The sequence below is a fragment of the Pelophylax lessonae genome (genome assembly GCF_965119305.1).
Source record: "Pelophylax lessonae genome assembly, chromosome: 2".
Lineage (NCBI taxonomy): Eukaryota > Metazoa > Chordata > Amphibia > Anura > Ranidae > Pelophylax > Pelophylax lessonae.
The window spans coordinates 248,845,842-248,869,891 of NC_138769.1; the positions used below are offsets into that span (position 1 = coordinate 248,845,842).

At 49.8% G+C, this 24,050-nt stretch overlaps 1 protein-coding gene across 1 annotated transcript in view; it reads right to left on the reverse strand.

The window, feature by feature from the left end:
• The window catches only part of RAP1A (RAP1A, member of RAS oncogene family), a 171,621-nt gene that overhangs the window by 24,851 nt on the left and 122,720 nt on the right, over positions 1–24,050 (reverse strand). Inside the window, exon 5 of the mRNA XM_082244866.1 lies at positions 18,270–18,326. Within this exon, the coding sequence (XP_082100992.1) occupies positions 18,270–18,326 (57 nt within the window). The remainder of the gene's footprint in view (positions 1–18,269; positions 18,327–24,050) is intronic.

Below are 24,050 nucleotides of genomic sequence, written 5' to 3' on the forward strand. Positions count from 1 at the left end.
GCTACCTTCAGAAGATTAAGCTCTAAGGACAGCGAAAAAGCAAACTGGGTAAACGCTAACAGGTTAACAAAAAGACACCCAAATGGGCTCAACTGCTTTAAGAACCTTTTGACCAAGCTTGCATCAGATGAGGCTAGAATATCAACCTGGTAAAACTTGACAAACTTGTTAATAGAAGACAAGATGACAGCCTTGAAATGCAAAAGGATATCTGATGCTGAAAAGCCAATCTAATCAATGCAGTGCAATTTGGGAGGGAAAGATGGAACCTTGTCCTTAAGTTTATAAGCTAAAAACGGAAACTTTGTAAAATCTTACCGTAAAATTCCATTCTCCGAGTCCTCCGACAGTCGCCGCCCATTCACACAGTCTTCACTTATGGGTATTGACTTCATCTCCACAGGAGTTTCTAGGCATAAGACTTGAAAAAGAACAATACATCTACATAGTCACACCCATAGGGGATGTCCTAGTCCAATACCCCCCTGCAATAGCCATCCCAATTCAGTTTGGTCGCAAGCAGTGAGTGTATAAAAAACCCCAAAAGAGGGGCAGGGGCGGCGACTGTCGGAGGACTCAGAGAAAGGAATTTTACGGTAAGATTTTACAAAAATTCAGTTTTCTCTTATGTCCTCCGACAGTCGCCACCCATTCACACAGTCTTCACTTATGGGGATGTCCCAAAGCAGTGTAGACATGAGGGGTGGGCAACGCAACCACCAGAAAAGCAACGCAGTACCCACATCAGAGAAAGGAACCTTACATGCACAGAAAGGTAACCTTCTGGGTAACAAAAAAGGGCTCAACATGAGCAACAACCCAGGAAAACAAATAACCAAGGGGAAAAACAACCCCAACAGCCAGGGAACCGTACAACCCAGGGTTCCCTATGGCACTGCCGCACAGAGAACTTTGCGGCCCAAGGAGGCATCAGCTGATGCCAGAACATTAATTTTATAGAATTTGGAAAAGGTGTGCACCGACGACCAAGTCGCAGCCTTGCACACCTGGGCCACCGAGGCCTGATGCCGGAAGGCCCAGGACGCACTCACCGACCTGGTAGAATGCGCCTTGACAGGGAAGGGAGGAACCCGTTCCCGCAACGAATAGGCCTGTACAATGGTCTGTCTGATCCACTTGGCAATGGTTGCTGCAGACGCAGCCATACCCTTCAGAGGTCCCTCAGGAAGGACAAAGAGAATCAGATTTTCGAAAGGATTCAGTCGACAACAGGTAAACCCTGATCGCCCGGACAACATCCAAGGAATGCAAAGCAACCTCCTTTGGATTCTTAGGGTTCGCGCAAAGCAAAGGTAAAACAATGTCCTCATTCAGGTGGAATTCCGAAACCACCTTTGGCAAAAAGGGCGGATTAGGTCGCAAGACCACCTTATCCCTATGAACCACCAGGTAAGGGGAACGGCAAGACAACACCGCCAACTCTGACACCCTGCGAGCAGAAGTGATCACTACCAGGAACGCAACCTTCTTAGATAGCATAGGTAACAAAAGTTCCCTGATGTTTTCAAAAGGGGGACGCTGCAACACGGACAAAACCAAGTTCAAGTCCCATGGAGGTAAGGGCTCCCTTCTAGGAGCAGCCAAGTGACGCACACCTTGAATAAAGGTGCGAATCAAGGAATTAGATGCCACAGGTCGCTGGAAAAGAATAGCCAGTGCAGAGACCTGGCCCTTAATCGTGGCCAACGCAAGACGCTGGGGTCCACACCAGTCTGAAGGAAAGCCAACACCCTCGCCACCGTATAGGAACGAGGAGAGAAACCCCTGGACTCACACCAGGCAAAATAAGCTGGTAATAAATCTTACCAGAAGAGGCTTTTCTAGCCTTGATTAAAGTAGGAATGACCTCTGAGGAGAGACCCCTGTCTCTCAGGACCTGGCTTTCAACAGCCAGGCCGTTAAAGCCAGCGACTGTAAAGCAGGATGGAAGATCAGTCCCTGGGACAGCAGATCTTCTCGTATTGGCAGCCGCCAAGGAGGCTCTATGGCCAGGTGAACGATGTCTGTGTACCAGGACCGGCGAGGCCAGTCCGGCGCCACCAGAATCACCAGTGATTGTTCCGAGGCCAACCTGCGAAGGAACCTGGACAACAACTGAATCGGAGGAAAGGCATAGATCAGTCGATACCGACGCTAAGGCACCACCAGCGCATCCAACAGAGGATCGCGCTTTCTTGCCACGAACCTTTCCACCTTGTGGTTTAGCCAAGACGCGAACAGATCCACATCCGGGGATCCCCACTACGCACACAGCATCTGAAACACCTCCGGGTGTAGGGACCATTCCCCCTGGTCCAGGGTCTGGCGGCTCAGATAGTCGACCTGCCAATTCTCCACACCCGGAATGTGAACCGCCGATATCGCCGGAACATGAGTCTCGGCCCAAGACAGAATACTGGTCACTTCCTGGGCCGCCCGGGCACTCCTGGTGCCCCCGTGGTGATTGATGTAAGCCACCGCAGTGGCATTGTCCATCTGCACCCGTACAGGACGGCCCTGAAGACGATCCGACCAATGGAGTAGGCACAGCCCGATCGCTCTCAATTCCAAAATGTTGATCGGGAGGGAGGATTCCTCCTCCGACCAGGTGCCCTGGGCAGACAGGTTGCCCAGAACGCCACCCCAGCCTGACAGGCTTGCATCCGTGGTCATTACCGTCCATAGAATTGGCCGGAAGGATTTTCCATCCGACACCACCGGGGACCGAAGTCACCACAAGAGATCCATTCTGGTTTGGCGACTCGAAGACACTCTCAGGTCCAAGGACTGAGGTAGTCTGTCCCACCTGCCAGGATCTCCGCTTGGAGAGATCGTGTGTGAAATTGTGCAAATGGTATCGCCTTGAAGGCTGACACCATCAACCCCAGGGACCGCATACAGGTCCTGAGTGACGAGGATTCGTTGTCCCTGAGGGACCTGACCTCGTTCTGTAGGGTCCTGGAGCTTGTCCTCCGGTAAGAACTCCTTTGCTTGAGCAGAATCCAGAACCATGCCCAGATACGGTAGACGAACCGAAGGTGACAAGGTCAACTTCTGAATGTTGATAGTCCAACCGAACTATGAATGTGTCTGCACTTCCAAGCACCCTAAAGTGACCTTAGGAGAGGGACCCCCAAAACCCCACACAGCGCTGCTGTGAGAATAAAACCCCTGCAGGGACCGGGATCAATGAGCCCAAAAACGCACAGACATAGGGGACACCACAGACACACAGGACTGCCGACCCCAGACAGAGACCCCACATAGAATGTACTTACCTGTACCCGATGGCGTGGGGTGCCTCATATCAAGCAGGAAACTGCCCACCCTCAGATGGCAGGGGAGTACCGCCAGCCAGAACGCAGGACACTAGTAGTGCTCAGACGAACCTATGCTGTGTCCAGTGAGGTAGCCACCTCACATGGCTGCATCCCTGATGGACAGGGATGGATCGTTTGCGAGGCCAAGGCGAACACATAGCCTGCGAAACGCTCAATGGCGGGCTGGGATTCCATCTGACCCTCTGACATGGAGAACCAGGACGGTCAGTCCGATTCCCGGCTCCGCAAACGCCGTCTTCATCCGAAGATCCAACTAACTAGCGCTGATAAAATAAACAGCTAGCAATGTAAAGAAAAAAATGGATTTTTGTAAGATCTTACCGTAAAATCCTTTTCTCTTAAGCTCATTGACAGACGTAGTCTTCTTGATTCTCAAGAGCTGGGTTATGTTGTCTCCGCAGGAGTAGGACTAGGCAGAAAGACAAAACGTTCTGGCTCCACCTTAGGGGCAGTCCCTGAGGGTATATCCTCCCTCTCTCTGCTACAGGGAATCAGTTCTGTTCTAAAGCAGTACAGAGAATTTAACCCAACCCAACTCAATGATAGAGGGGCGGGTACTACGTCTGTCAATGAGCTTAAGAGAAAAGGATTTTACGGTAAGATCTTACAAAAATCCATTTTTCTCTATCGCTCATTGACAGACGTAGTCTTCTTGATTCTCAAGAGCTGGGACATCCAGAAGCAGTGCCACAAATGAGGGGTGGGATTGACAAAATCAAATCCAATCTAGAAGGCCCAACCGGTGCCAAACTAGAAGTTTTAAAGGCTCATTATAAACAAAGAATGAGACTAAAGAAAAATTTTCCAACGGAAAAAACCCTCGAGGTAGACCACTGGTCTCCTCAAATTGCGGCCTGCAAAACCTTGCGGCCAAACGAGGCATCAGACGATGCCATTACATCAACTTTATAATGTTTAGTAAAGGTATGCACCGACGACCAGGTAGCCGCCTTGCACACCTGGACCACTGACGCCTGATGGCGAAAGGCCCATGACGCACTAAGTGCCCGAGTGGAGTGCGCCTTAACAGGGAACGGGGGCTCCCGACCCTTAATAGAATAAGCCTGTACTACCGTCTGTCTGATCCATGTGGAAATGGTCGCGGCAGATGCAGGCAACCCCTTTTTGGGTCCATCTGGGATCACAAAAAGTGAATCCGTCTTGCGAAACGAGTCTGTCGTTTTTAAGTATACCCTGATCGCCCGGACCACATCCAAGGAGTGTAAAGCAAACTCTCGCGGATGACTGGGCTTAGGACACAGGGAAGGTAACACAATTTCTTCATTCAGATGAAATTCTGAAACCACTTTTGGTAGGAAGGATGGATTCGGACGAAGAACCACCTTATCTCTATGAACCACCAGATATGGTGAACGACAAGATAATGCGGCCAGTTCTGACACCCTGCGTGCAGAAGTAATAGCCACCAAGAAGGCCACCTTCTGGGACAACGTAGGTAGAGGAATCTCCCTAATATCTTCAAAGGGAGGTTTCTGAAGAACCGACAACACTAAATTAAGATCCCAGGGGGGTAACGGCGCGTGCACTGGTGGAGCCAGATGTCGCACCCCCTGGATGAAATTCCGCACCAAGGAATGAGTAGCCAAAGGCTTCTGAAAGAAGATAGCTAATGCTGAGACCTGACCCTTGATAGTACTCAAGGCCAGTTTCTGCTCAACCCCTTGTTGCAGAAAAGCCAATATTCGACTAATCGAATAAGACCGAGGACGGAACCCCAAAGGTTCACACCATGCAATGTAGGACTTCCATGTGCGATGATAAATCTTTCTGGAAGTCGCTTTCCTTGCTTCAACTAGAGTAGGAATAACTGAAGCTGACAAACCTTTGTCCTTCAGCACCTGGGTCTCAATAGCCAGGCCGTTCAAGCCAGCGATCGTAAAGCAGGATGGAAGATCGGTCCCTGAGACAGTAGGTCCTCCCTGAGAGGAAGTCTCCACGGGACGTCCGCCACCAGTCTGACCATGTCGGCGTACCAAGCTCGACGAGGCCAGTCCGGAGCTACCAGAATTACTGGAATTCCTTCCTCCTCTATCCTGCGAAGAAGTCTTGGCAGTAACGCGAGAGGAGGGAAGGCATACATTAGCTGGTATTGCCCCCACGGGGCGATCAGTGCGTCTGCGGTCTCTGCTAGAGGGTCGCGGGAGCGAGCCACGAATCTCTGTACTTTCCGGTTGAATCGTGATGCCAACAGATCCACATCCGGGGTGCCCCACCGTAGGCACAACTGGTGGAAAACGTCTGGATGGAGGGACCATTCCCCCTGATCCAGAGTCTGACGGCTGAGATAATCTGCCTGCCAATTCTCCACCCCCGGAATGAACACCGCAGAGATTGCTGGAACAAATCGTTCCGCCCAGCGAAGAATGCAAGCCACTTCTTTGGCCGCTCGGACACTCTTGGTGCCCCCCTGGTGATTGACATAAGCCACGGCCGTGGCATTGTCCGACTGGATCCGAACCGGGCTGCCCGGTCCAGTGAATCAGACAAAGTCTGATCGCTCTTAGTTCCAATACATTTATCGGTAACCTGGATTCTTCCGGGGACCAAAGTCCCTGGACAGATAACTGACCGAGAATTCCTCCCCATCCGGATAGACTGGCATCCGTGGTCACTATCGTCCAATATATTGGCAGAAATGACTTTCCCTGGCTGAGCATCGGAGACCGAAGCCACCAGACCAGAGACTCTCTGGTCTGTATGCTCAATCGGATCTGATTGTCCAGGGATTCCGGATTCCGATTCCATCTGAGAAGAATCTCTTGCTGAAGAATTCGGGTATGGGACTGGGCAAACGGGACTGCTTCGAACAAAGCCACCATCAACCCCAGAACCCTCATGCAAGTCCGAAGGGAAGACCAGCTGTTTGACAGTAACAACTGGACTGCTGATTGAATCTTTCGGAGTTTCCCTACCGGAAGAAAAACTCTTGTCCTGACTGTGTCTAGAATTAGACCCAGATATTCGAGCCTCTGGGTGGGAACCAGAAATTACTTTTGCTGGTTCACCAGCCACCCGAATTCCTGTAAAGAAATCATAGTAATTTCTATGTTTTGTAGCAAGGTCTGAGGAGACTCTGCATGAAGCAGAAGATCGTCTAGGTAACCAAGGATCGATATGCCTCTTTGGCGCAGAAGTGCCAACATTGGGGCCAACACCTTTGTGAAGACCCGCGGAGCCGTGGCGAGACCGAAAGTTAACGCCACAAACTGATAGTGGTTCTCTTCTACGGAAAAGCGTAGAAACCGCTGATGTCCTGCGAAAATGGGAATGTGAAGATAGGCGTCCTTGATGTCTATGGACGCTAGGACATCCCCTGGATGCAGGAAGGCTGCTACTGTGCGAATGGACTCCATTCTGAATCTTCTTATGTTGACAAAATAATTGAGTGCTCTTAAGTCCAGAATTGGACGCACTTTGCCCTCTTTCCTGGGTATTGTAAATAGGTTTGAATAAAATCCTTGAAACCGTTCTGTCCAAGGAACGTGGACTACCACTCCTAGTTGTAGTAAATCTGTGACTGCTCTCCGCAGATCTTCTAAACGATCTGAGGATAGTCGGATATTGGAAGGGAAGAATCGCGCCGGTGGGAGAGATCGAAACTCGATCTTGTACCCTGACCTTATGACTTCGCAAACCCATTTGTCCGGGATTCTGGAAAGCCATGGATCCGGGAACCGGCGAAGACGTCCCCCCACCCCAGTTATGGGTGGGGGCGCACCTTCAGGCTTTGGATGGTTTATCTTCAGGTCTGGAGGGGGCGGGCTTTTGCTTGCCCGACCAACGACCCCTGACGCCTCCTGCAGGAGCTTTGGAGGACTTAGTTTTTTCACCCGCGGGACGAAAAAACCTCTTGTGAGCAGAAAAAGAAGGCCCTCGTCTTTGACGAGTTCCTCTACCTTTAAAATTTTGCGGTAAAAAGGTGCTCTTTCCACCCGTGAGATCCTTAATGATCTCATCTAAGTTGGCTCCAAATAGACGCTCTCCTGAAAAGGGGATATTAGCCAATGCTTTTTTGGAACCTTGGTCGGCTAACCAACCTTTTAGCCACAGTGTACGCCTGAGAACCACTGCTGAGACTGATGCTCGCGCCAATAATGGAGTGCCGTCTAACGCCGCATCACACACAAACTGTAACCCCTGTATCATTTGTTCCAACAAATCTGATACCGCCTGAGGGACCTCTTCTAAGTCCCGGCGTAACCACTTGGTCCATTCAGTTACAGCCTGCGAAACCAGACCAATAGCTATTATAGGTCTGAAAGCTGATCCAATCAAGGAAAACATGGTGCGAGACATAGCTTCTATCTTGCGATCCACTGGATCTTTAAAAGACGGAGCGTCTTCTAAAGGAATAACCGTGGCTTTATTCAATCTAGCAATTGGTGAATCCACCACAGGTGGTTCTGTCCATTTCTTAATGAGGGTTTCCTCAAACGGATAACGCCTGTCAATGCGTTTAGAAATAGTAAAAGTGCGTTTTGGCAGACGCCATTCTTCTTCGATTGGATTGCCAAAACATTTGGGCAATGGAAAAACCTTCGCCACTTTGATGCGTTTTTTAGTCCCAAAAGGGATTTCAGTTTCAGCTATTTCCGATGGAATACCCTGTAACCTTAAGGTTTCTTGAACAGATACAATGAGTGCGTTTACCAACGCTTCCTCTCGGGCTATGGCGGATGCCGAAACATCCTCCTCACTGTCTGAAGAGACAGGACCCGAGACACCAATCCCAGATGAGGTACCTGCAACTGCAGAAATAGGCTCAGAGTCTGAATCCGAGGTTTCAGATAATAAGGGGTTAGGCGGGGGTCGCTTTCTTGCGCCCTGTCCCTGACAAGCCACTTCCACCCGGGACACAAAAGTTTCCATAATAGCAGACAATGATTCAATTGTCAATGGGGTGCTGGAGGATCCCGCAGACCCCTCGAGGGGATCCGGAGGAGATACATGAGTGGCAGGGTCCATGTTAATTCAGGACACCTTTGCCAGCAAAACAAAAAAACTTTTTTTTTTTTTTTTTTTTTTTGTGTGTCTCCCCCTAGCGCAATAGCGCCCCTCAGAGTACCTGCTTCTCGATCCCACAGAGAGAGAGAGGGACCCCCAAGGCTCACCAACCGATGCAGTGCAGTTTCCAACCAACTGCAGTCAGCGTCTGTCTTACACAGACTGGAAGGAGCTGTTTGCTTTTTCCCGGGTAGAAGGACGTGGCTCCGCCCCCTGTGTACGCCTTCTGGCGTTCCCAGCTCTCCACGAGGTAGCTGGGCTCACAAAACATGGCCGCCCCCATAGAAGAGACATAAGACTCCAAAAACATGGCGGCCGGCGTGACCTGAGGACATACATGCATTAGGTCTACGGCAAAATGGCGGCGGACCGCCGAAATCGTTTTCCCAGCACATCCACCTGCATCTCTGCTAAGAGGCGATATATGGATCTACAGGAGATACACTACACATAAGGTAGGATTATACCTCCTATGTCTGCTGTAATGTTACAGTCTGCTGGGTAGAGTGTTAGCTCTTAAACCAAGTCCACTTCCCACAAACACATGCTGTATTACAAGGGGGACTTGTAAGTATCAGATATATACTGACCATATATGGAGGGGCCCATAATACATACTGCCTCATAACGAGGAAAAAAGGGAACGTTTACTCACCATACCGAACCGACAGGCACCCTCTCTTCACAATACCCTCTCCACCGGGGTGGGGGTTTGTGGACCACTCCGGACGCCTTGACTCTCTGGTTCCTGGCGTCCAAGCGAGACTTAACTCGCAAGGTCAGTCCCTCCACTGGGACTCCGTCGCGGCCGACCCAGCGCGGAGCTCTGGTCTGCACGCGCTCGTAGGCAGAAACCGGGGTGACCACTGGATCTCAACATCCAGCCCGTCGCCCGGCCCCGCATACTTACTTGAATGTGTCGCGGCCGACCAAGCGCAATGCCATGGTCTGCGCACGCTCGTAGGCCGGCTGGGGTGACCACAAGTGTCGCCCAGTCCGGCATTTTTGCTTGAAGATCTCACAGGAAAAAACACTGGAGAAAACTACCTAAAAAATGTCTTTTTCTTAAAGAAAAAAAGTCTTGCCAGGACCAAAAGATCCCAGCAAGGAACTTAGGGCCTTACTCCTGACTAGACAGAAAAAAACTGATTCCCTGTAGCAGAGAGAGGGAGGATATACCCTCAGGGACTGCCCCTAAGGTGGAGCCAGAACGTTTTGTCTTTCTGCCTAGTCCTACTCCTGCGGAGACAACATAACCCAGCTCTTGAGAATCAAGAAGACTACGTCTGTCAATGAGCGATAGAGAAATTACATCTTTAGAAAATAAATCATAAAAGAAAAAGAGGAAGGCTGAGACTGTAGCCTCAGCCCAGGGAAGCCTATCCACTCCTAAGCTAGGCAGAAGACAAACTGAATTGGGATGGCTATTGCAGGGGGGTATTGGACTAGAAGGACAGCCCCCATGGGTGTGACTATGTAGATGTATTGTTCTTTTACAAGTCTTATGCCTAGAAACTCCTGTGGAGAGGAAGCAATACCCCATTAGTGAAGACTGTGTGAATAGGCGGCGACTATCGGAGGACGCAAGAGAAAAACTTTTTTCCTTCATATTTTACTGTGACTTACAGCGTTTAGACACTGCATTTCAAATCTGCTATTCAACAAGCACCAATTAAGGGGAAAATAATTTTTCAGATTTTCATTCATGCGTTACAGTGAGATACACCCATTGCAAACTGTTGTATTCCGCTTTGTAATAAAAACCCATTTAGGGGAAAGAAAAGTTAATTGCGGCCTAGTCTGCATATGGTACAGTGAGATACACCCATTGCATACTGTTGTATTCTGTTTTGCAATAACAACCCATTTAGGGGAAAAAAAAGTTAATTGCGGCCTAGTCTGCATATGTTACAGTGAGATACACCCATTGCATACTGTTATATTGCACATCACAATAAAAACCCATTTAGGGGGGGGGGGGGGGGGGGAAATTATGGCCTAGTCTGCATATGGTACAGTGAGATACACCCTTTGCATACTGTTGTATTCCGCTTATCAATAAAAACCCATTTAGGGGAAGATCCAAAATTTGATAAATATGAGGAGGTGGTCAAAAAAGGGACGTGGACTGGGTCGTGGTGTTGCTGGTGGAGCTCCTGTTGCAAGGAGAGGACGTGGTCGATCTGTGCCAGCTACCCGCACAGGTGAAAAACCTTTTTCAGCTGCGAGTAGGCGACGGAACCTGCAGCAGTATTTGGCAGGGCCTAATGCGCCTTTACAAATGTTGAGGCCAGAACAAGTACAGGCGATAGTAGATTGGGTTGCTGACAGTGCCTCCAGTTCCTTCACATTGTCTCCCACCCAGTCTTCTGCTGAAAGGTCAAAGTTGGTACCTGCAGCCGATGTCCATCAATCTTTCACCTCACCCCCTTGCAAATCAGCTAAGCAGTCTGAGCCCCAAGTCATGCCACAGTCTCTTCTTCCTTTTGATGACTCTGTCAGCATGGTTTCCCAGGGCCATCCACCTAGCCCTGCCCCAGAAGTGGAAGAGATCGAGTGCACCGATGCCCAACCACTTATGTCTCCAGATGAGTACATGGGAGGACCATCGCAGCACGTCTCGGATGACGACGAAACACAGGTGCCAACTGCTGCTGAATTCCAAATTGTGGAGACCGACAAGGAGGGCAGGGGTGAAGACTGGGTGGAAGACGATGAGGTCCTCGACCCCACATGGAATGAATGTCATGCAGGTGACCTGAGTAGTTTGGAGGAAGAGGCAGTGGTCGCACAGAGCCACCAGCACAGCAGAAGAGGGAGCAGGGTGCAAAAGCTGAGCGGCCGTGCCTTAGACACTACGCCTGCTACTGCCCAACGCAGCAAGGGACTGAGCACACCAAAGCCAGCTAAAAGGAGTTCCCTAGCGTGGCAGTTCTTGAGACAGTGTGATGATGACAGGACACGAGTGGTTTGCACACTGTGCAATCAGAGCCTGAAGCGAGACAAACCTTCTCAACCTGAGCACAACCTGCATGACCAGGCATCTAAGTGCAAAGCACGAGCTGCAGTGGAGTGCGCACCTCAAAAACCAAGTAAGGTCCCTGGTTCCTCCTGCTTCCTCTTCTGCTGCTGCAGTCTCGGCCTCTTCATCCACCGCTGTAGTGACAGTGGCACCTGCCACCCCGCAAACAGGATCCACCAGCAATATCACCACCGGGGTCAGCCAACAACCATCTCCACAATGTCCCGTGGAAGCGTTCAGCTTTCCATCTCCCAAACACTTGAGAGGAAGAGGAAGTACCCCCCTACCCACCCGCGATCCCTGGCCCTGTATGCCAGCATTTCAAAATTCCTGGACTTTGAAATGCTGTCATTCCGGCTGGTGGAGACGCAGAGTTTTAAAAGCCTTATGGCAGTGGCTGTCCCACAGTATGTCGTGCCCAGCCGCCACTACTTTCCAAGGCAAGCCATCCCTTCCCTGCACAAACAAGTGGGTGACAAAATCAGGTGTGCACTGTGCAACGCCATCTGTGGCAAGGTCCACCTAACTACAGATACGTGGACCAGTAAGCACGGTCAGGGACTTTATATCTCCCCCTAACAGCACACTGGGTAAATGCAGTGGCGGCTGGGCCTGAGGCGGATAGCAGTTTGGCGCATGTCATTCCACCACCGAGGATAGCAGGGTGCTTCAGTTTGCCTCCTGTTCCTAACTCCTACTCCGCTTCCTCATCCTCTATCGCCTCCTCTTCCGGTCAGCTTAACACCTTTACCCCTGGCTGTGCTGAAGTTGGTGGTGAACGACAGCAGGCAGCTTTAAAACTTGCCTGTTTGTGTGAAAAACCACACACCGCGCAGGAGTTGTGGAGGGGCATCGAACAGCAGACCGATGAGTGGTTGCTGCCAGTGAGCCTCAAGCCCGGCCTGGTGGTGTGTGATAACGGGCGAAATCTCATATCAGCTCTGGGCCTAGCCGGTTTGACACGCATCCCTTGCCTGGCGCATGTGCTGAATTTGGTGGTGCAGAGGTTCCTTAAAAACTACCCCGATATGTCAGAGCTGCTGCAGAAAGTGCGGGCCGTCTGTGCGCACTTTCGGCGTTCTCACCCTGCTGCTGCTTGCCTGTCAGCGCTGCAGCGTAACTTCGGCCTTCCCGCTCACCGCCTCATATGTGACGTGCCCACAATGTGGAACTCCACCTTGCACATGCTGGCCAGACAGTACGAGCAGCAGCAGGCCATAGTGGAGTTTCAGCTGCAGCACGCACGCGTGAGTCGCTCTGCGGAACAGCACCACTTCACCACCAATAACTGGGCCACCATGTGAGACCCGTGTGCCTTGTTGCGCTGTTTCGAGTACTCCACCAACATGGCCAGTGCCGATGATGCCATTCTCAGCTTAACTATCCCACTTCTATGCCTTCTTGAAAAAACACTTCGGGCGATGATGGAAGAGGATGTGGCACAGAAGGAGGAGGATGAAGGGGTATCATTTCCAAGCTTTCAGGGCAGTCATTCGCAAGTGGCTCAGAGGGTGGGTTCCTGCACCCACAAACGCCAGGGACACAATTGTCCAGCAGGGGCACAGTTCTGGAGGATGACGAGAAGGAGGAGGAGGAAATGGAGGAGGATATGGAACCAAGTTCACAGCAGGGTGGCACCCAGGCCAGCTCATGGCCATCACTGGTGCGTGGCTGGGGGTATACGGAGGACACAGAGGATACACCTCCCACAGAAGACCGCTTTTCGTTGCCTCTGGGCAGCCTGGCACACATGAGTGAATAAATGCTGCAGTGTCTCCGCAACGACCGCTGAGTTTCCCACATAGTAACTTGTGCTGATTACTGGGTGGCCACCCTGCTGGATCCTTGTTACAAGGACAACGTACCGTCCTTAATTCCCTCACTGGAGCATGATCGGAAGATGCGTGAGTACAAGCACACCCTGGTAGACGCGCTGCTGGTGGCATTCCCACCTGACAGCTTGGGCACAGTGGAAGCACAAGGCCAAGGCAGGGGAGGAGGCGGAAGAGGTCGCCAACGCAGCCAGGGCACCGCCAGCACCTCAGAAGGCAGGGTTAGCATGGCCGAAATGTGGAAAAGCTTTGTCAGCACGCCACAACAAGCACCAGCACCACCAGCTGATATGGAACGTCTTAGCAGGAGGTAACATTTCACTAACACGGTGGAGCAGTATGTGTCCACACGCCTAGACGTACTGAATGACCGGTCTGCCCCCTTAAACTTCTGGGTTTCCAAGTTGGGCACATGGCCTGAGCTTGCCCTTTAAGCCTTGGAGGTGCTGGCCTTCCCTGCAGCCAGTGTATTATCTGAATGGGTATTTAGCACGGCTGGGGGCGTTATCACAGACAAGCGCAGCCGCCTGTCCAGAGCCAATGTGGACAAGCTCACATTCATTAAAATGAACCAGGCATGGATCCCACAGGTCTCGTCCGTACCTTGTGCAGAATAGACATGTATACCGGCCTTACCCAGCCATTGTTGGATTTGATCTTTCTTACTCTTTTGGGGTGTACCCCAATTTAAAAAAAATGTAATTAAAAACAAAAACCAGTGTTGGCTACCTCGTCGTCCTCCACTGCCGCCGCTTCCACCTACACCGCCACCTCAACCTCCTACTCCATCATTCAAGATGATTATTTTTTTTTTCTTTCTGTTTTTTAATGTTATTTTAAGTTATTTCCCTATCCACATGTGTTTGCAGAGCACTTGCCATGCTCTTAAGATGATTGTGCTGCCATTTGTAGCCCTCTAGCCCTTTCCATGTTTGTTTTAGAGCCATTTTAGTGCTCAAAAGTGTGGGTCTCCATTGAGTTCAATGGGGTTGGGGATCGGGGTAAAGTTCGGGTTAAGTCCGGGTCACGAACCCAGACATTTTTTTCAAGTTCGGCCGGATCCACCGAACCCGGACATCCAGGTGTTCGCTCAACTCTAGCTATGACCAATTCAGATTTTTCTAGGTCTAGGCACATGTGCCCTGTGTCAACAAACACTGAAATGGTATCCTTAAGTCCTCGACCTAAATTGACAGGTTGAGACTCTTCATTTACCATTCTTCAAACAACTCTCAACTACAATATTTGATATTCTGATGTAAAATTATAGAAGATTTAACAGTAGTTATAACCTATATGTAGTCAGGAGACTGATTACACATATGTTAATAAATGATTATAAAGCCTCAGCAGGTCTAGATCCACAGATTTTCTAGCGTGGATTGCGGAAATCTGGCCGATTATGACTAGTGGATAATAAGGGGTTAAACGCCAGGATAGGCAGCTGATAAAAATCAGTATGCAGCGCCGTATGGCGACACCATCAGACAAAGTCGCAATGACGAAATGCGTCAGCCCAGGCCTACACGGCGACCAGAAGTGACAGACGTCAGCCAGAGAGCGAACAGCAGCGTGGTGGGTGAGACGCCATATACCTACCAAGTTCCGTGGATAAGAAACCAATGTGAAAAGAAAATTGGATTTTTGTCTTACCATAAAATCCTTTTCTCTGATGTTCATTGACGGACAGCTCCAGGATCTTCTTGACCATTGGGTTATGCTGCCCCCTACAGGAGTAGGACACTAGGCAGGAAAAAGTTTTACCAAGCCACTTCCTGCTATAGGCATTCAGTTTTGTTGCAAGCAGCGTCAGAAATAAAATAACCCAACTCCATAGAAGGGTGGGTGCTGTGTCTGTCAATGAACATCAGAGAAAAGGATTTTACAGTAAGACAAAAATCCAATTTTCACTTTCGTATATTGACAAACACAGCCCCATAATGTCTTCTTGACCATTGGGACATCCCAAAGCAGTGTCAAACATGAGGGGTGGGAAAAAAAAAAAAAAAACAGCAGAAAAACATCCCAAAGGCTAAAACGTAACCAACCAGGTAACATGGAGCTCCGCAAGGAAAAACTGGAGCTCACCTGTAAAAAACATACACCTTCATGGAGGACTAGTCCTCACAAACAGCAGCCTGCAAAACCTTGAAGCCAAAAGAAGCATCCACTGATGCCAACAAATCCACCTTATAAAACTTTGTTAAAGTGTACACAGACGACCAGGGGGCCGCCTTTCAAACCTGCAACACTGCCTCCTGACGGAAGGCCCAGGAGGCACTAATCTCCCAAGTAGAGTGCGCCTTAACAGGGAAAGGTGGAACCTGACCCTTCATCGAAAAGGCCTGCACTACCACCTGTCTGATCCATCTGTAAATGGTCGCGACAGATGCAGCCAACCCCTTGCAAGGACCATCTGTAAGGACAAACAGCAAGTCTGATTTCCTAAATGACTCCGTAGGCACCAGGTACACCCTGATCGCCCAAACCACATCCAAAGGATGCAAGGCAATCTCCTTAGGATGCCTAGGCTTACGATACGGGGAAGGCAACACAATTTCTTCATTCAGATGGAAACCGACCAACAAGGGCAAAGCACCATTTTAGCTCTGTGAACCCCCAAATAAGGTGGACAAGACAAAGCAACCAGCTCCGACACTGTGTACAGAAGTAATCGCCACAAAGAAGTCTACCTTCTGGGACAATGTAAGCAGAGGAATCTCGCAAATATTTTCGAAAGGTGGTTTCTGAAGAACCAACAGTACCAAATTAAGATCCCACAGAGACCGCACAGGTAGAGCCAAGTGGCGAACCCCATGAACAAAGTTGCGAACCAAAGATTGCATAGCCAAAACGACATTGAAAGAAAAAAATCGCCAAGGTCGAAACTTGCCCCTTCCCTTGATGGTTCCATACCTCTTTGGAGGAACGCCAAAATTCGAGCCACCGAAAAGGAACAGGGAGAAACCCCCAGAGACTCACACCACGCAATGTACGACTTCCAGAAGCGATGGTAAATCTTCCTAGGAGGTACAATTTCTAGCTTTTAACAGTGTGGGAATCACCAAGTTAGACAATCCCCTATCCTTCAGCACCTGGCTTTCAACAGCCAAGCCATTAAAGCCAGCGACTGTAAAGCAGGACCAGGACCCTTGGGCCAATAAGTCTTCGCTGAGAGGGAGTCGCCAAGGGACATCGGCAACCAGCCGTACTAGATTTGCGTACCAAGACCGGTGAGGCCAGTCTGGGGCCACTAGGATGACCGTAATTCCTTCTGCCTCAATCCTTCGCAGAAGTTTTAGAGGAGGAAAGGCATATATCAGACGGTACTGGCCACAAGGAGCCACCAGTATGTCTGTGACATCAGGATCCCGAGACCTCAACATGAATCTCTGCGCTTTCCTGTTGAGGCGAGAGGCCAACAGGTCCACCTCTGGAGTTCCCCACCAGAGACACAGCTGATGAAATGCCTCCGGATGAAGTGACCATTCTCCCTGGTCCAAAGCCTGTCGACTGAAGTAATCTGCCGCCAATTTTCCACCCCTGGAATATGCACGGCAGAGAGAGCCTGAATGAAACGTTCCGCCCACCTTAGAATGCCGGCTACTTCCCCTTCGTGATTGACATACGCCACAGCCGTGGCATTGTCCGATTGAATCCAAACTGGACATCCCTGAAGACAAACAGTCCAATGGGCCAGACAAAGTCTGATCGCCCGAAGTTCCAATACATTGATCGGTAGTCTGGACTCCTCCAGAGTCCAAACCCCCTGAGCACATGACACCTCCCCACCTGGAAATTCAAATGTCCAACAAACTCCTACAGAGTCCACACAGTGATGTCTAGGTTTTCCTTTAGAACATTGCAAGCAGAGTTTCCAAAAAGAAGATTGCCCAGGTACCCAAGTACCGTAATCCTTGCTGTCACAACAAAGCTAACACCTGGGCCAACACTTTTTTAAATACCAGAGGAGCCGAGGCAAGACCAAAGGGTAACGCCACAAATTGATAATATTCCTCGCCCAAGGCAAATTGGAGGAAGCGCTGATGCCCAACATATATGGGGATAAGCATCCTTGATATCGATATAGGCCAGAAGATCCCCTTGATGATTGGACACCACTACCGTACAGAACTTCTGTACCCGCACAAAGCAGTTTAGGGCTTTGAGGTCCAGGACTGGACGAACTTTTCCTTCCTTACTGGAAAGTGTAAACAGGTTTGAATAAAAACCCCGAAAATGTTCAGAGATTGGAACCTTGCAGTAGCAAGTCTTGTACCGCCCCGAAGAGACCACGCAGGCAGTTTGGGGGTAAACGCAGGTTGGAAGGAAAAAACCTCTCTGGAGCATAAGACTGAAATTAGATCTTTTAGCCAGACCAAATCAGCTTGTGGACCCACCTGTCTTGAATCAGAGAGGTCCACGGGTCCAGAAAAAAAATGAACACGCCCCTCACCCCAAATACACGGGAAGGCGCCCCTTCAGGCAGAAGAGGGCTGGTCTGCAGAGACCTGCTCTCGGCTTACCAGGCCAGGGCCTCTTGGAACCTCTGGAGACGTTCCTGATGGATTTGGTTCCTTTTTCTTGAGACCCTGAGGGACAAAGCAGCTTGTGAGCCGAGTAAAAAGGACTGCGGTGAGACTCCTTGCCCCTGGAAGCCTGTGGGAGGAGAGTGCTCTTCCCACTTGTGACTCCCTTAATGATTTCATCGAGGGAAGACCCAAACAGGCGATCCCCCCACAAAAGGGAGATCCGATAAGGCCTTCCTGGAAGCTTGGTCTGCAGACCAGCATTTCAGCTATATCATGCGCCTAAGGACCACTGCCGTCAGACATCCAAGAAACTAAAAGGAGCTGCAAAAGAAGAGGAAGAGAGGCATCACAGAGAGGGAGTATACCTCTTGGTACTGCCCAATTTTTTTTTGCCTAGTGTCCTAGGTTCTAGTGTTGGGCAGTATAACGCAATGATCAAGAATGACAGGAGCTGTGTTCGTAAATAAACAAAAGAGAAAAATATCTTTTGAACATAAAAAGATGAGGGTTTACTCACTGTTCCAGCAGTATCAAGAATTTCAAGCATGCACTGCTGTCCTTCTACTTCCACTTGCTGTAAAAAAAAAAAAAAAGAAGACAATATTAAAAGGGGGAAAAAAAAAAAACAAAACACACACATAAAACAAACATTAAATGCAGGTTTGGTTAAAATATTTGCATGATTATGTCTGCTTTTTCCTCCAGAAATAAGCAAGCTAAGCTTTGTGCAAAAAATCAGCTGTCTATATGTCTTAATTATCAGATTCTGTTATGCGGTTTTCACTGACAGTAACCCATGCTTGTGTCATTTTATCATCTGCTTATCTGTAATTCTGTAGGTTGGTAAAAAGGTTTATCTTAAAGGAGTTTTACGGCCACAGCATACACTTTCAATTTATAACACCAGCATTGTAATCGCAATAAAAAATGGGATTTTTGACTTACCCTAAAATCCATTTCTCAGATGTTCATTGAAGGACACAGCTACTTATCTTCTTGACAGTTGGGTTACACTGCCCCTTACAGGAGTAGGACACTAGGCAGGAAAAAAAACTTGACTAAGCCTCTGGGGCAGTCCCAAGGAGTATACTCCCACTCTCAGCTATAGGCACTCCGTTTTGTTACAAGCAGAGAAGAAAGCCAACTCAACAAAAGGGTGGGTGCTGTGTCCATCAATGAACATCAGAGAAATGGATTTTACAGTAAGTCAAAAATCCTATTTTCTTTTAATTCATTGACGGACCTCATCTTGTTGACAGTTGGTAAGTCCCACAGCAGTGTCAAACCTGAGGGGTGGGAACTGCAAGAGAAAATTCCCAAGGCAAACCATAGCCAACCAGGTAACAAGGAGCTCAACCATAAATAACTGGAGCTCACCTGAAAAAAAAAAAAAAAAAAAAAAAAAACAACAATACACCCTCAGAGGACCAGGTCCTCTAAACAGCAGCATGCAAAACATTGCAGCCAAAAGAAGCATCTGCTGATGCCAACACATTATAAAACTGTGTGTAGGTGTGCACAGACGACCGGAGGGCCGCCTTGCAAACCTGCAGCACTGACGTCTGACGGCAGGCCGAGGCCGCACTAATCTCCCGAGTGCGCCCTAACAGGGAAAGGAGGAACCTGACCCTTAAATGAATAGGCCTGAATCACTGTCTGTCTGATCCATCTGGAAATGGTCACAGCAAAAGCAGCCAACCCTTTTTGAGGTCCATCCGTGAGTACAAATAGGGAGTCTGATTTCCAAAAAGACTTCGTAGCTGTCAGGTACACCCAGATTGCCCAAACCACATCCAAGGAATGCAAGGCAATTTCCTTAGGACGTTTAGGCCTGGGACATAGGGAAGGCAAAACAAGGTCTTCATTCAAATGTAAATCAGAGACGGCCTATGGAAGGAATGGCAGACAGGACCGAAGAACCACTGGATCTCTGTGAACCACCAGGTAAGGTGAACAACAAGACAATGCCACTAGCTCCGACACTCCACACTCTGAAGTAATAGCCGCCAAAAAGGCCACCTTCTGGGACAATGTAAGCAGGGGCACCTCCCAAAGTCTTTCAAAAGGGAGGCTTCTGAAGAACAGACAGCAGCAAATTGAGGTCCCACCGTGGCAATAAAGACTGCACTGGAGTAGTCAAGTGTGGAACTCCCTGGATAAAGGTGCGCACCAAGCAATGTGTGGCCAATAGACCTTGAAAGAAAACTGCTAAAGCCGAAACCTGGTCATTGATGGTACTCAAAGGCCAAGCGCTGCTCAACTCCCCGTTGGAGGAAAGCCAATATCTGAGCCACCGAAAAGGAGCGAGGGTGAACCCCAAGAGACTCACACCGTGCAATGTACATCTTCCAAGTACAATAGTAGATCTTCCTAGAGGTAGATTTTCTAGCCTTTAACAGCGTAGGAATCACCAATTCAGACAAACCTCCATCGTTCAGCACCTGGCTTTAAACAGCCAAGCTGTTAAAGCCAGCAAATGTAAAGCAGGATGGAAGACTGGCCCTTGGGACAGCAGATCTTCCCTGAGAGGAAGTCTCCAAGGAGCATCAGCGACCAGCTGTACCCGATGGGCATACCAAGACCTGTGAGTCCAGTCTGAAGCCACTAGAATGACCAGAATCCCTTTTGCCTCGATCCTGCACAGGAGTCTTGGCAGAAGTTTAAGAGGGGGAAGCCGTAAATCAGACGATACTGACTCCAAGGAGCCACTAATGCATCTGTGGTGTCGGTCAGAGGATCCCGAGACCGTGCCACAAACCTCTGTACCTTCCCTGGAATGTGTACAGCAGAGAGGGCTGGAACAAATCAGTCTGCACACATTATAATGCCGGCTACTTCATGAGCCGCCAGGACACTTCTTGTGCCCCCTTGGTGATTGACCTAGACCACGGCCATGGAATTGCCCAACTGAATTCGTACTGGACAACCCTGAAGAAGAATTGTTCAATGATCCAAAGTCTGATCCCTCAGGGTTCCAGTACATTATTCGGCAGTCTGGACACAATCTGTGCCAAGGATGCCTCCCCACCCGGACAGGCTGGTATCCATGGTAACAACAGGGAAAGAAAGGATTTTCCCTGTCTAAGTGCCAGAGAAAGAAGCCCCCTCTAGAGAATGAGGATTCTTGTCCCATTTCACCAGAATCTCTTTTTGCAGAAATCTCATGTGGAACTGTGCAAACAGAGCCACCTTGAAGGTAGACACCATCAGGTCCAGCACACGCATGCAAGCCCGGAGGGATGACCATCTGCTGGACAACAGAAGCTGAATTGCCTAGTGCAATCTCAGGAGTTTTTCCAGAGGAAGAAACACTCTGGCTGAGACCAATTTAGATAGTCCAGTTTTGTGTACAGAACCAAAGCAGACTCCTGAAGGTTCAGAAACCAACCAAACTCCCTCAGAGTTCACAGAGTATCTCCAAGTTGTCCCTCGGATCATTTGGAGGCTCCGTTCACAGAAGATCGTCCAGGTACCCCCCAATCGCGATCCCCGCTGGTGCAACAATGCTAGCACCGGGGCCAACACTTTTGTGAAGACCTGAGGATCGGAGGCGAGACATAGGGGTAACGCCAAAAACCGATAATGCTCCTCTCCCAGGGCAAAGTGCAGGAAATCCCCCTGATGTAGGGATGCCACTACCCTGCAAATGGACTCCATTTGGAACTTCTGTACCCACACAAAGCAGTTTAGCCCCTTGAGGTCCAGAATTGGGTGTACCTAGCCTTTCTTCTTGGGAACTATATAAAGAGGTTTGAGTAAAACCCCTGAAAAAAGTTCCAAAGTTGGAACAGGAAAAATCACCCCTTGAACTAACAAGTCTTCCACTGCCCCCAAAGAGACCCCGTAAGTGATCTGGAAACAAGTGCAGGTTGGAGGGGGAAGAACCTTTTGAGGATAAGACCGAAACTCGATCTTGTAGCCTGACTGAATGACTGAAACCAACAAAGACCTCCCTCCACCCCAGATATGGGTGAGGGCGCCCCTCCATTAAGCCTTGTCCGCAGGTTTGGAAGAGCCCGCTCGCTACTTGCCAGACTAGGTCCTCTTGGAACCTCCGGTGGAGGCCCTGAAGTGCTTTGCTTTGATTCCTTGTCTTGAGACCCTGAGGGATGAAAAGGCCTCTTTATGAGCCAATAAGAATGGCCCACGTCTACGACGGGGCTCCTCGCCTTGGTAGACTGCGGAAGAGTACTCTTCCCCCCTGAGAGGCCCTTAATGATGTCATCCAAGGAAGCTCCAAACAGACGATCCTCTACAAAGGTGAAATCAGGCAAGGCCTTCTTAGAAGTCTGGTCCGCAGACCAGCATTTCAGTCATATAATATCCGGAAGGACCAATGCTGATACAGACAGCCTAGAAATCAAATAAGCCGCATCCAAAGAGGCATCAAACTGTAGCCCCTGGACCAATGATCCGCCAGCTCTACAAAAGCAGGGGGAAGTGGTTTCCCCTCCAGGTCCCGTCGTAAAAGTTTAGCCCACTCGGTCAGAGTTTGACACCAGGGCAATAGTAAATACCAGGCTAAGTGCCAGAGCCTCCGACTTATCAGCTAGATCTTTAATTCCAGTTGAGGAGTCCCCGATCTTTAAGGTAGCTTTATATAACCTGGAAACTGGCGAGTCCACTACAGGTGGAACCATCCACTTTTAAGCAGGGAATCCTCATAAGGAGACCGCATCGCAAAACGCTTAGGGACCGCAAGAGTGCGTTTTGGACAACCCCACTGTTTTGGGACAATGCTGTCAAAGTAAGCATAAAAGGGGAACATCCTCGCCACTTTGGAGGGCCTGTGGGTGTTAAAAGATCGGAGCCAAAAAGACTTCCGGTGCCATATGGAGTAGCTGGGCTCTTAGCAGCTCCCGCGGTGTGGCCCGATAAATCGGCATAAAAATCCCGCCCGAAGCCTCCAGCCTGCCTCAGCATACCTCCGCCTGCCTTCGGAACCCTCCCGGACACGGTGGTCATCCTTGCTTTATTCTGCCATGGAGCGGTTTCTTGAAAAACCGGCGACGCGGCCTCCGCCGGGCTCGGCACAAATCGAGGCCGTGGTCGCAGCCTACTCCGGCAAAGTGCCTGTGTCAACGGACATGGACACATCCAAGCTGCCGGAGGAGGATTACCGGCCACCTACTGATGCACTCTCCTCTGCTCCAGACCCCTCCACCGATAGGATCGCTAAGGCGGTGGTTGCTTTGCTCACCCCCACCATCACAGCATCGGTGGAGCAGGCCGTGGCTGCTGGCATGGCATGCATTAGGAAGGAGCTGGAGTCTCACTCGCACCGCCTCAATGAGGCAGAAAGCAGGATCTCCAATGTGGAGGATGAACTTTACCAAATGCAAGGCACAGAGCAATCTCAGGACAAACTAAACCGCCTTATCATGGACAAACTAGAGGACATAGAAAATAGATCTCGGCGGAGTAACTTAAGATTCATAGGGATCCCGGAAACCATTGCACCCTTAGCCATCCCTGAACTCTGCGCACAAAAAATCCCTGCAGCCGTGGGCCTACAAGGGATTTGCGTAGTGGAACGGGCTCACAGAATGGGTCTCTACTGACCCCTCGCCCTATTATCGCGAAATATCTAAATTATGCAGACAAATCTGCCATCTTACAGAAGTTCCGCCAAACTCCTCATTTCCAGATCGAAGGTATGAAAGTTCTTATCTTTGCAGACTACTCAGTTGACATTGCAAAAAGACGCAAAGCTTTTCAGACCGTTTGCTCGCAGCTCCATCAGGAACGACTGCAGTTTACCCTGGCCTATCCGGCGACGTTGCGCCTTCGTCTTCGGCAACCAACTGTCCTTTCAGGACCCCGTAGAGGCAGAAAAGTTTGTCCGCTCTCTCCATCAAGGCGACCCAGGTCACAATACCGCTGCTAAAACCCTCTCTTTTTCCAGACCGGATGTCCAACGCAGCCCCAGAAAGGAATCCCCAAAACGGCAACGGTACTCGTATGTGGTTAGCTCTGGCCCCCCCCGCTGACCCACCTCATGATCTCTCTGTGCTTCCTCCCACTTAGTGGGCCATAGGAGCGGAACCGTAAGCTCATCCTCTGCTGTCAGAGACCTGTTCTGTGTTTTATTGCATAGTTACTGTTATTATTGCTCTGCGGTTTACATGCTCCTTCCCTTTAGACTGATTTCTATGCCATGGCTGCACCATGCTCTGTCGTAGGTCGCGACCCAGGTTTCTGCACACACGATCTTTCTTAGGGCCTAACTCGCCCTGCTTCATCTCTGGAGTCACACTTGGGGAGCTGTGCTCCATCGCATACGCATGCGGAAAAAAGT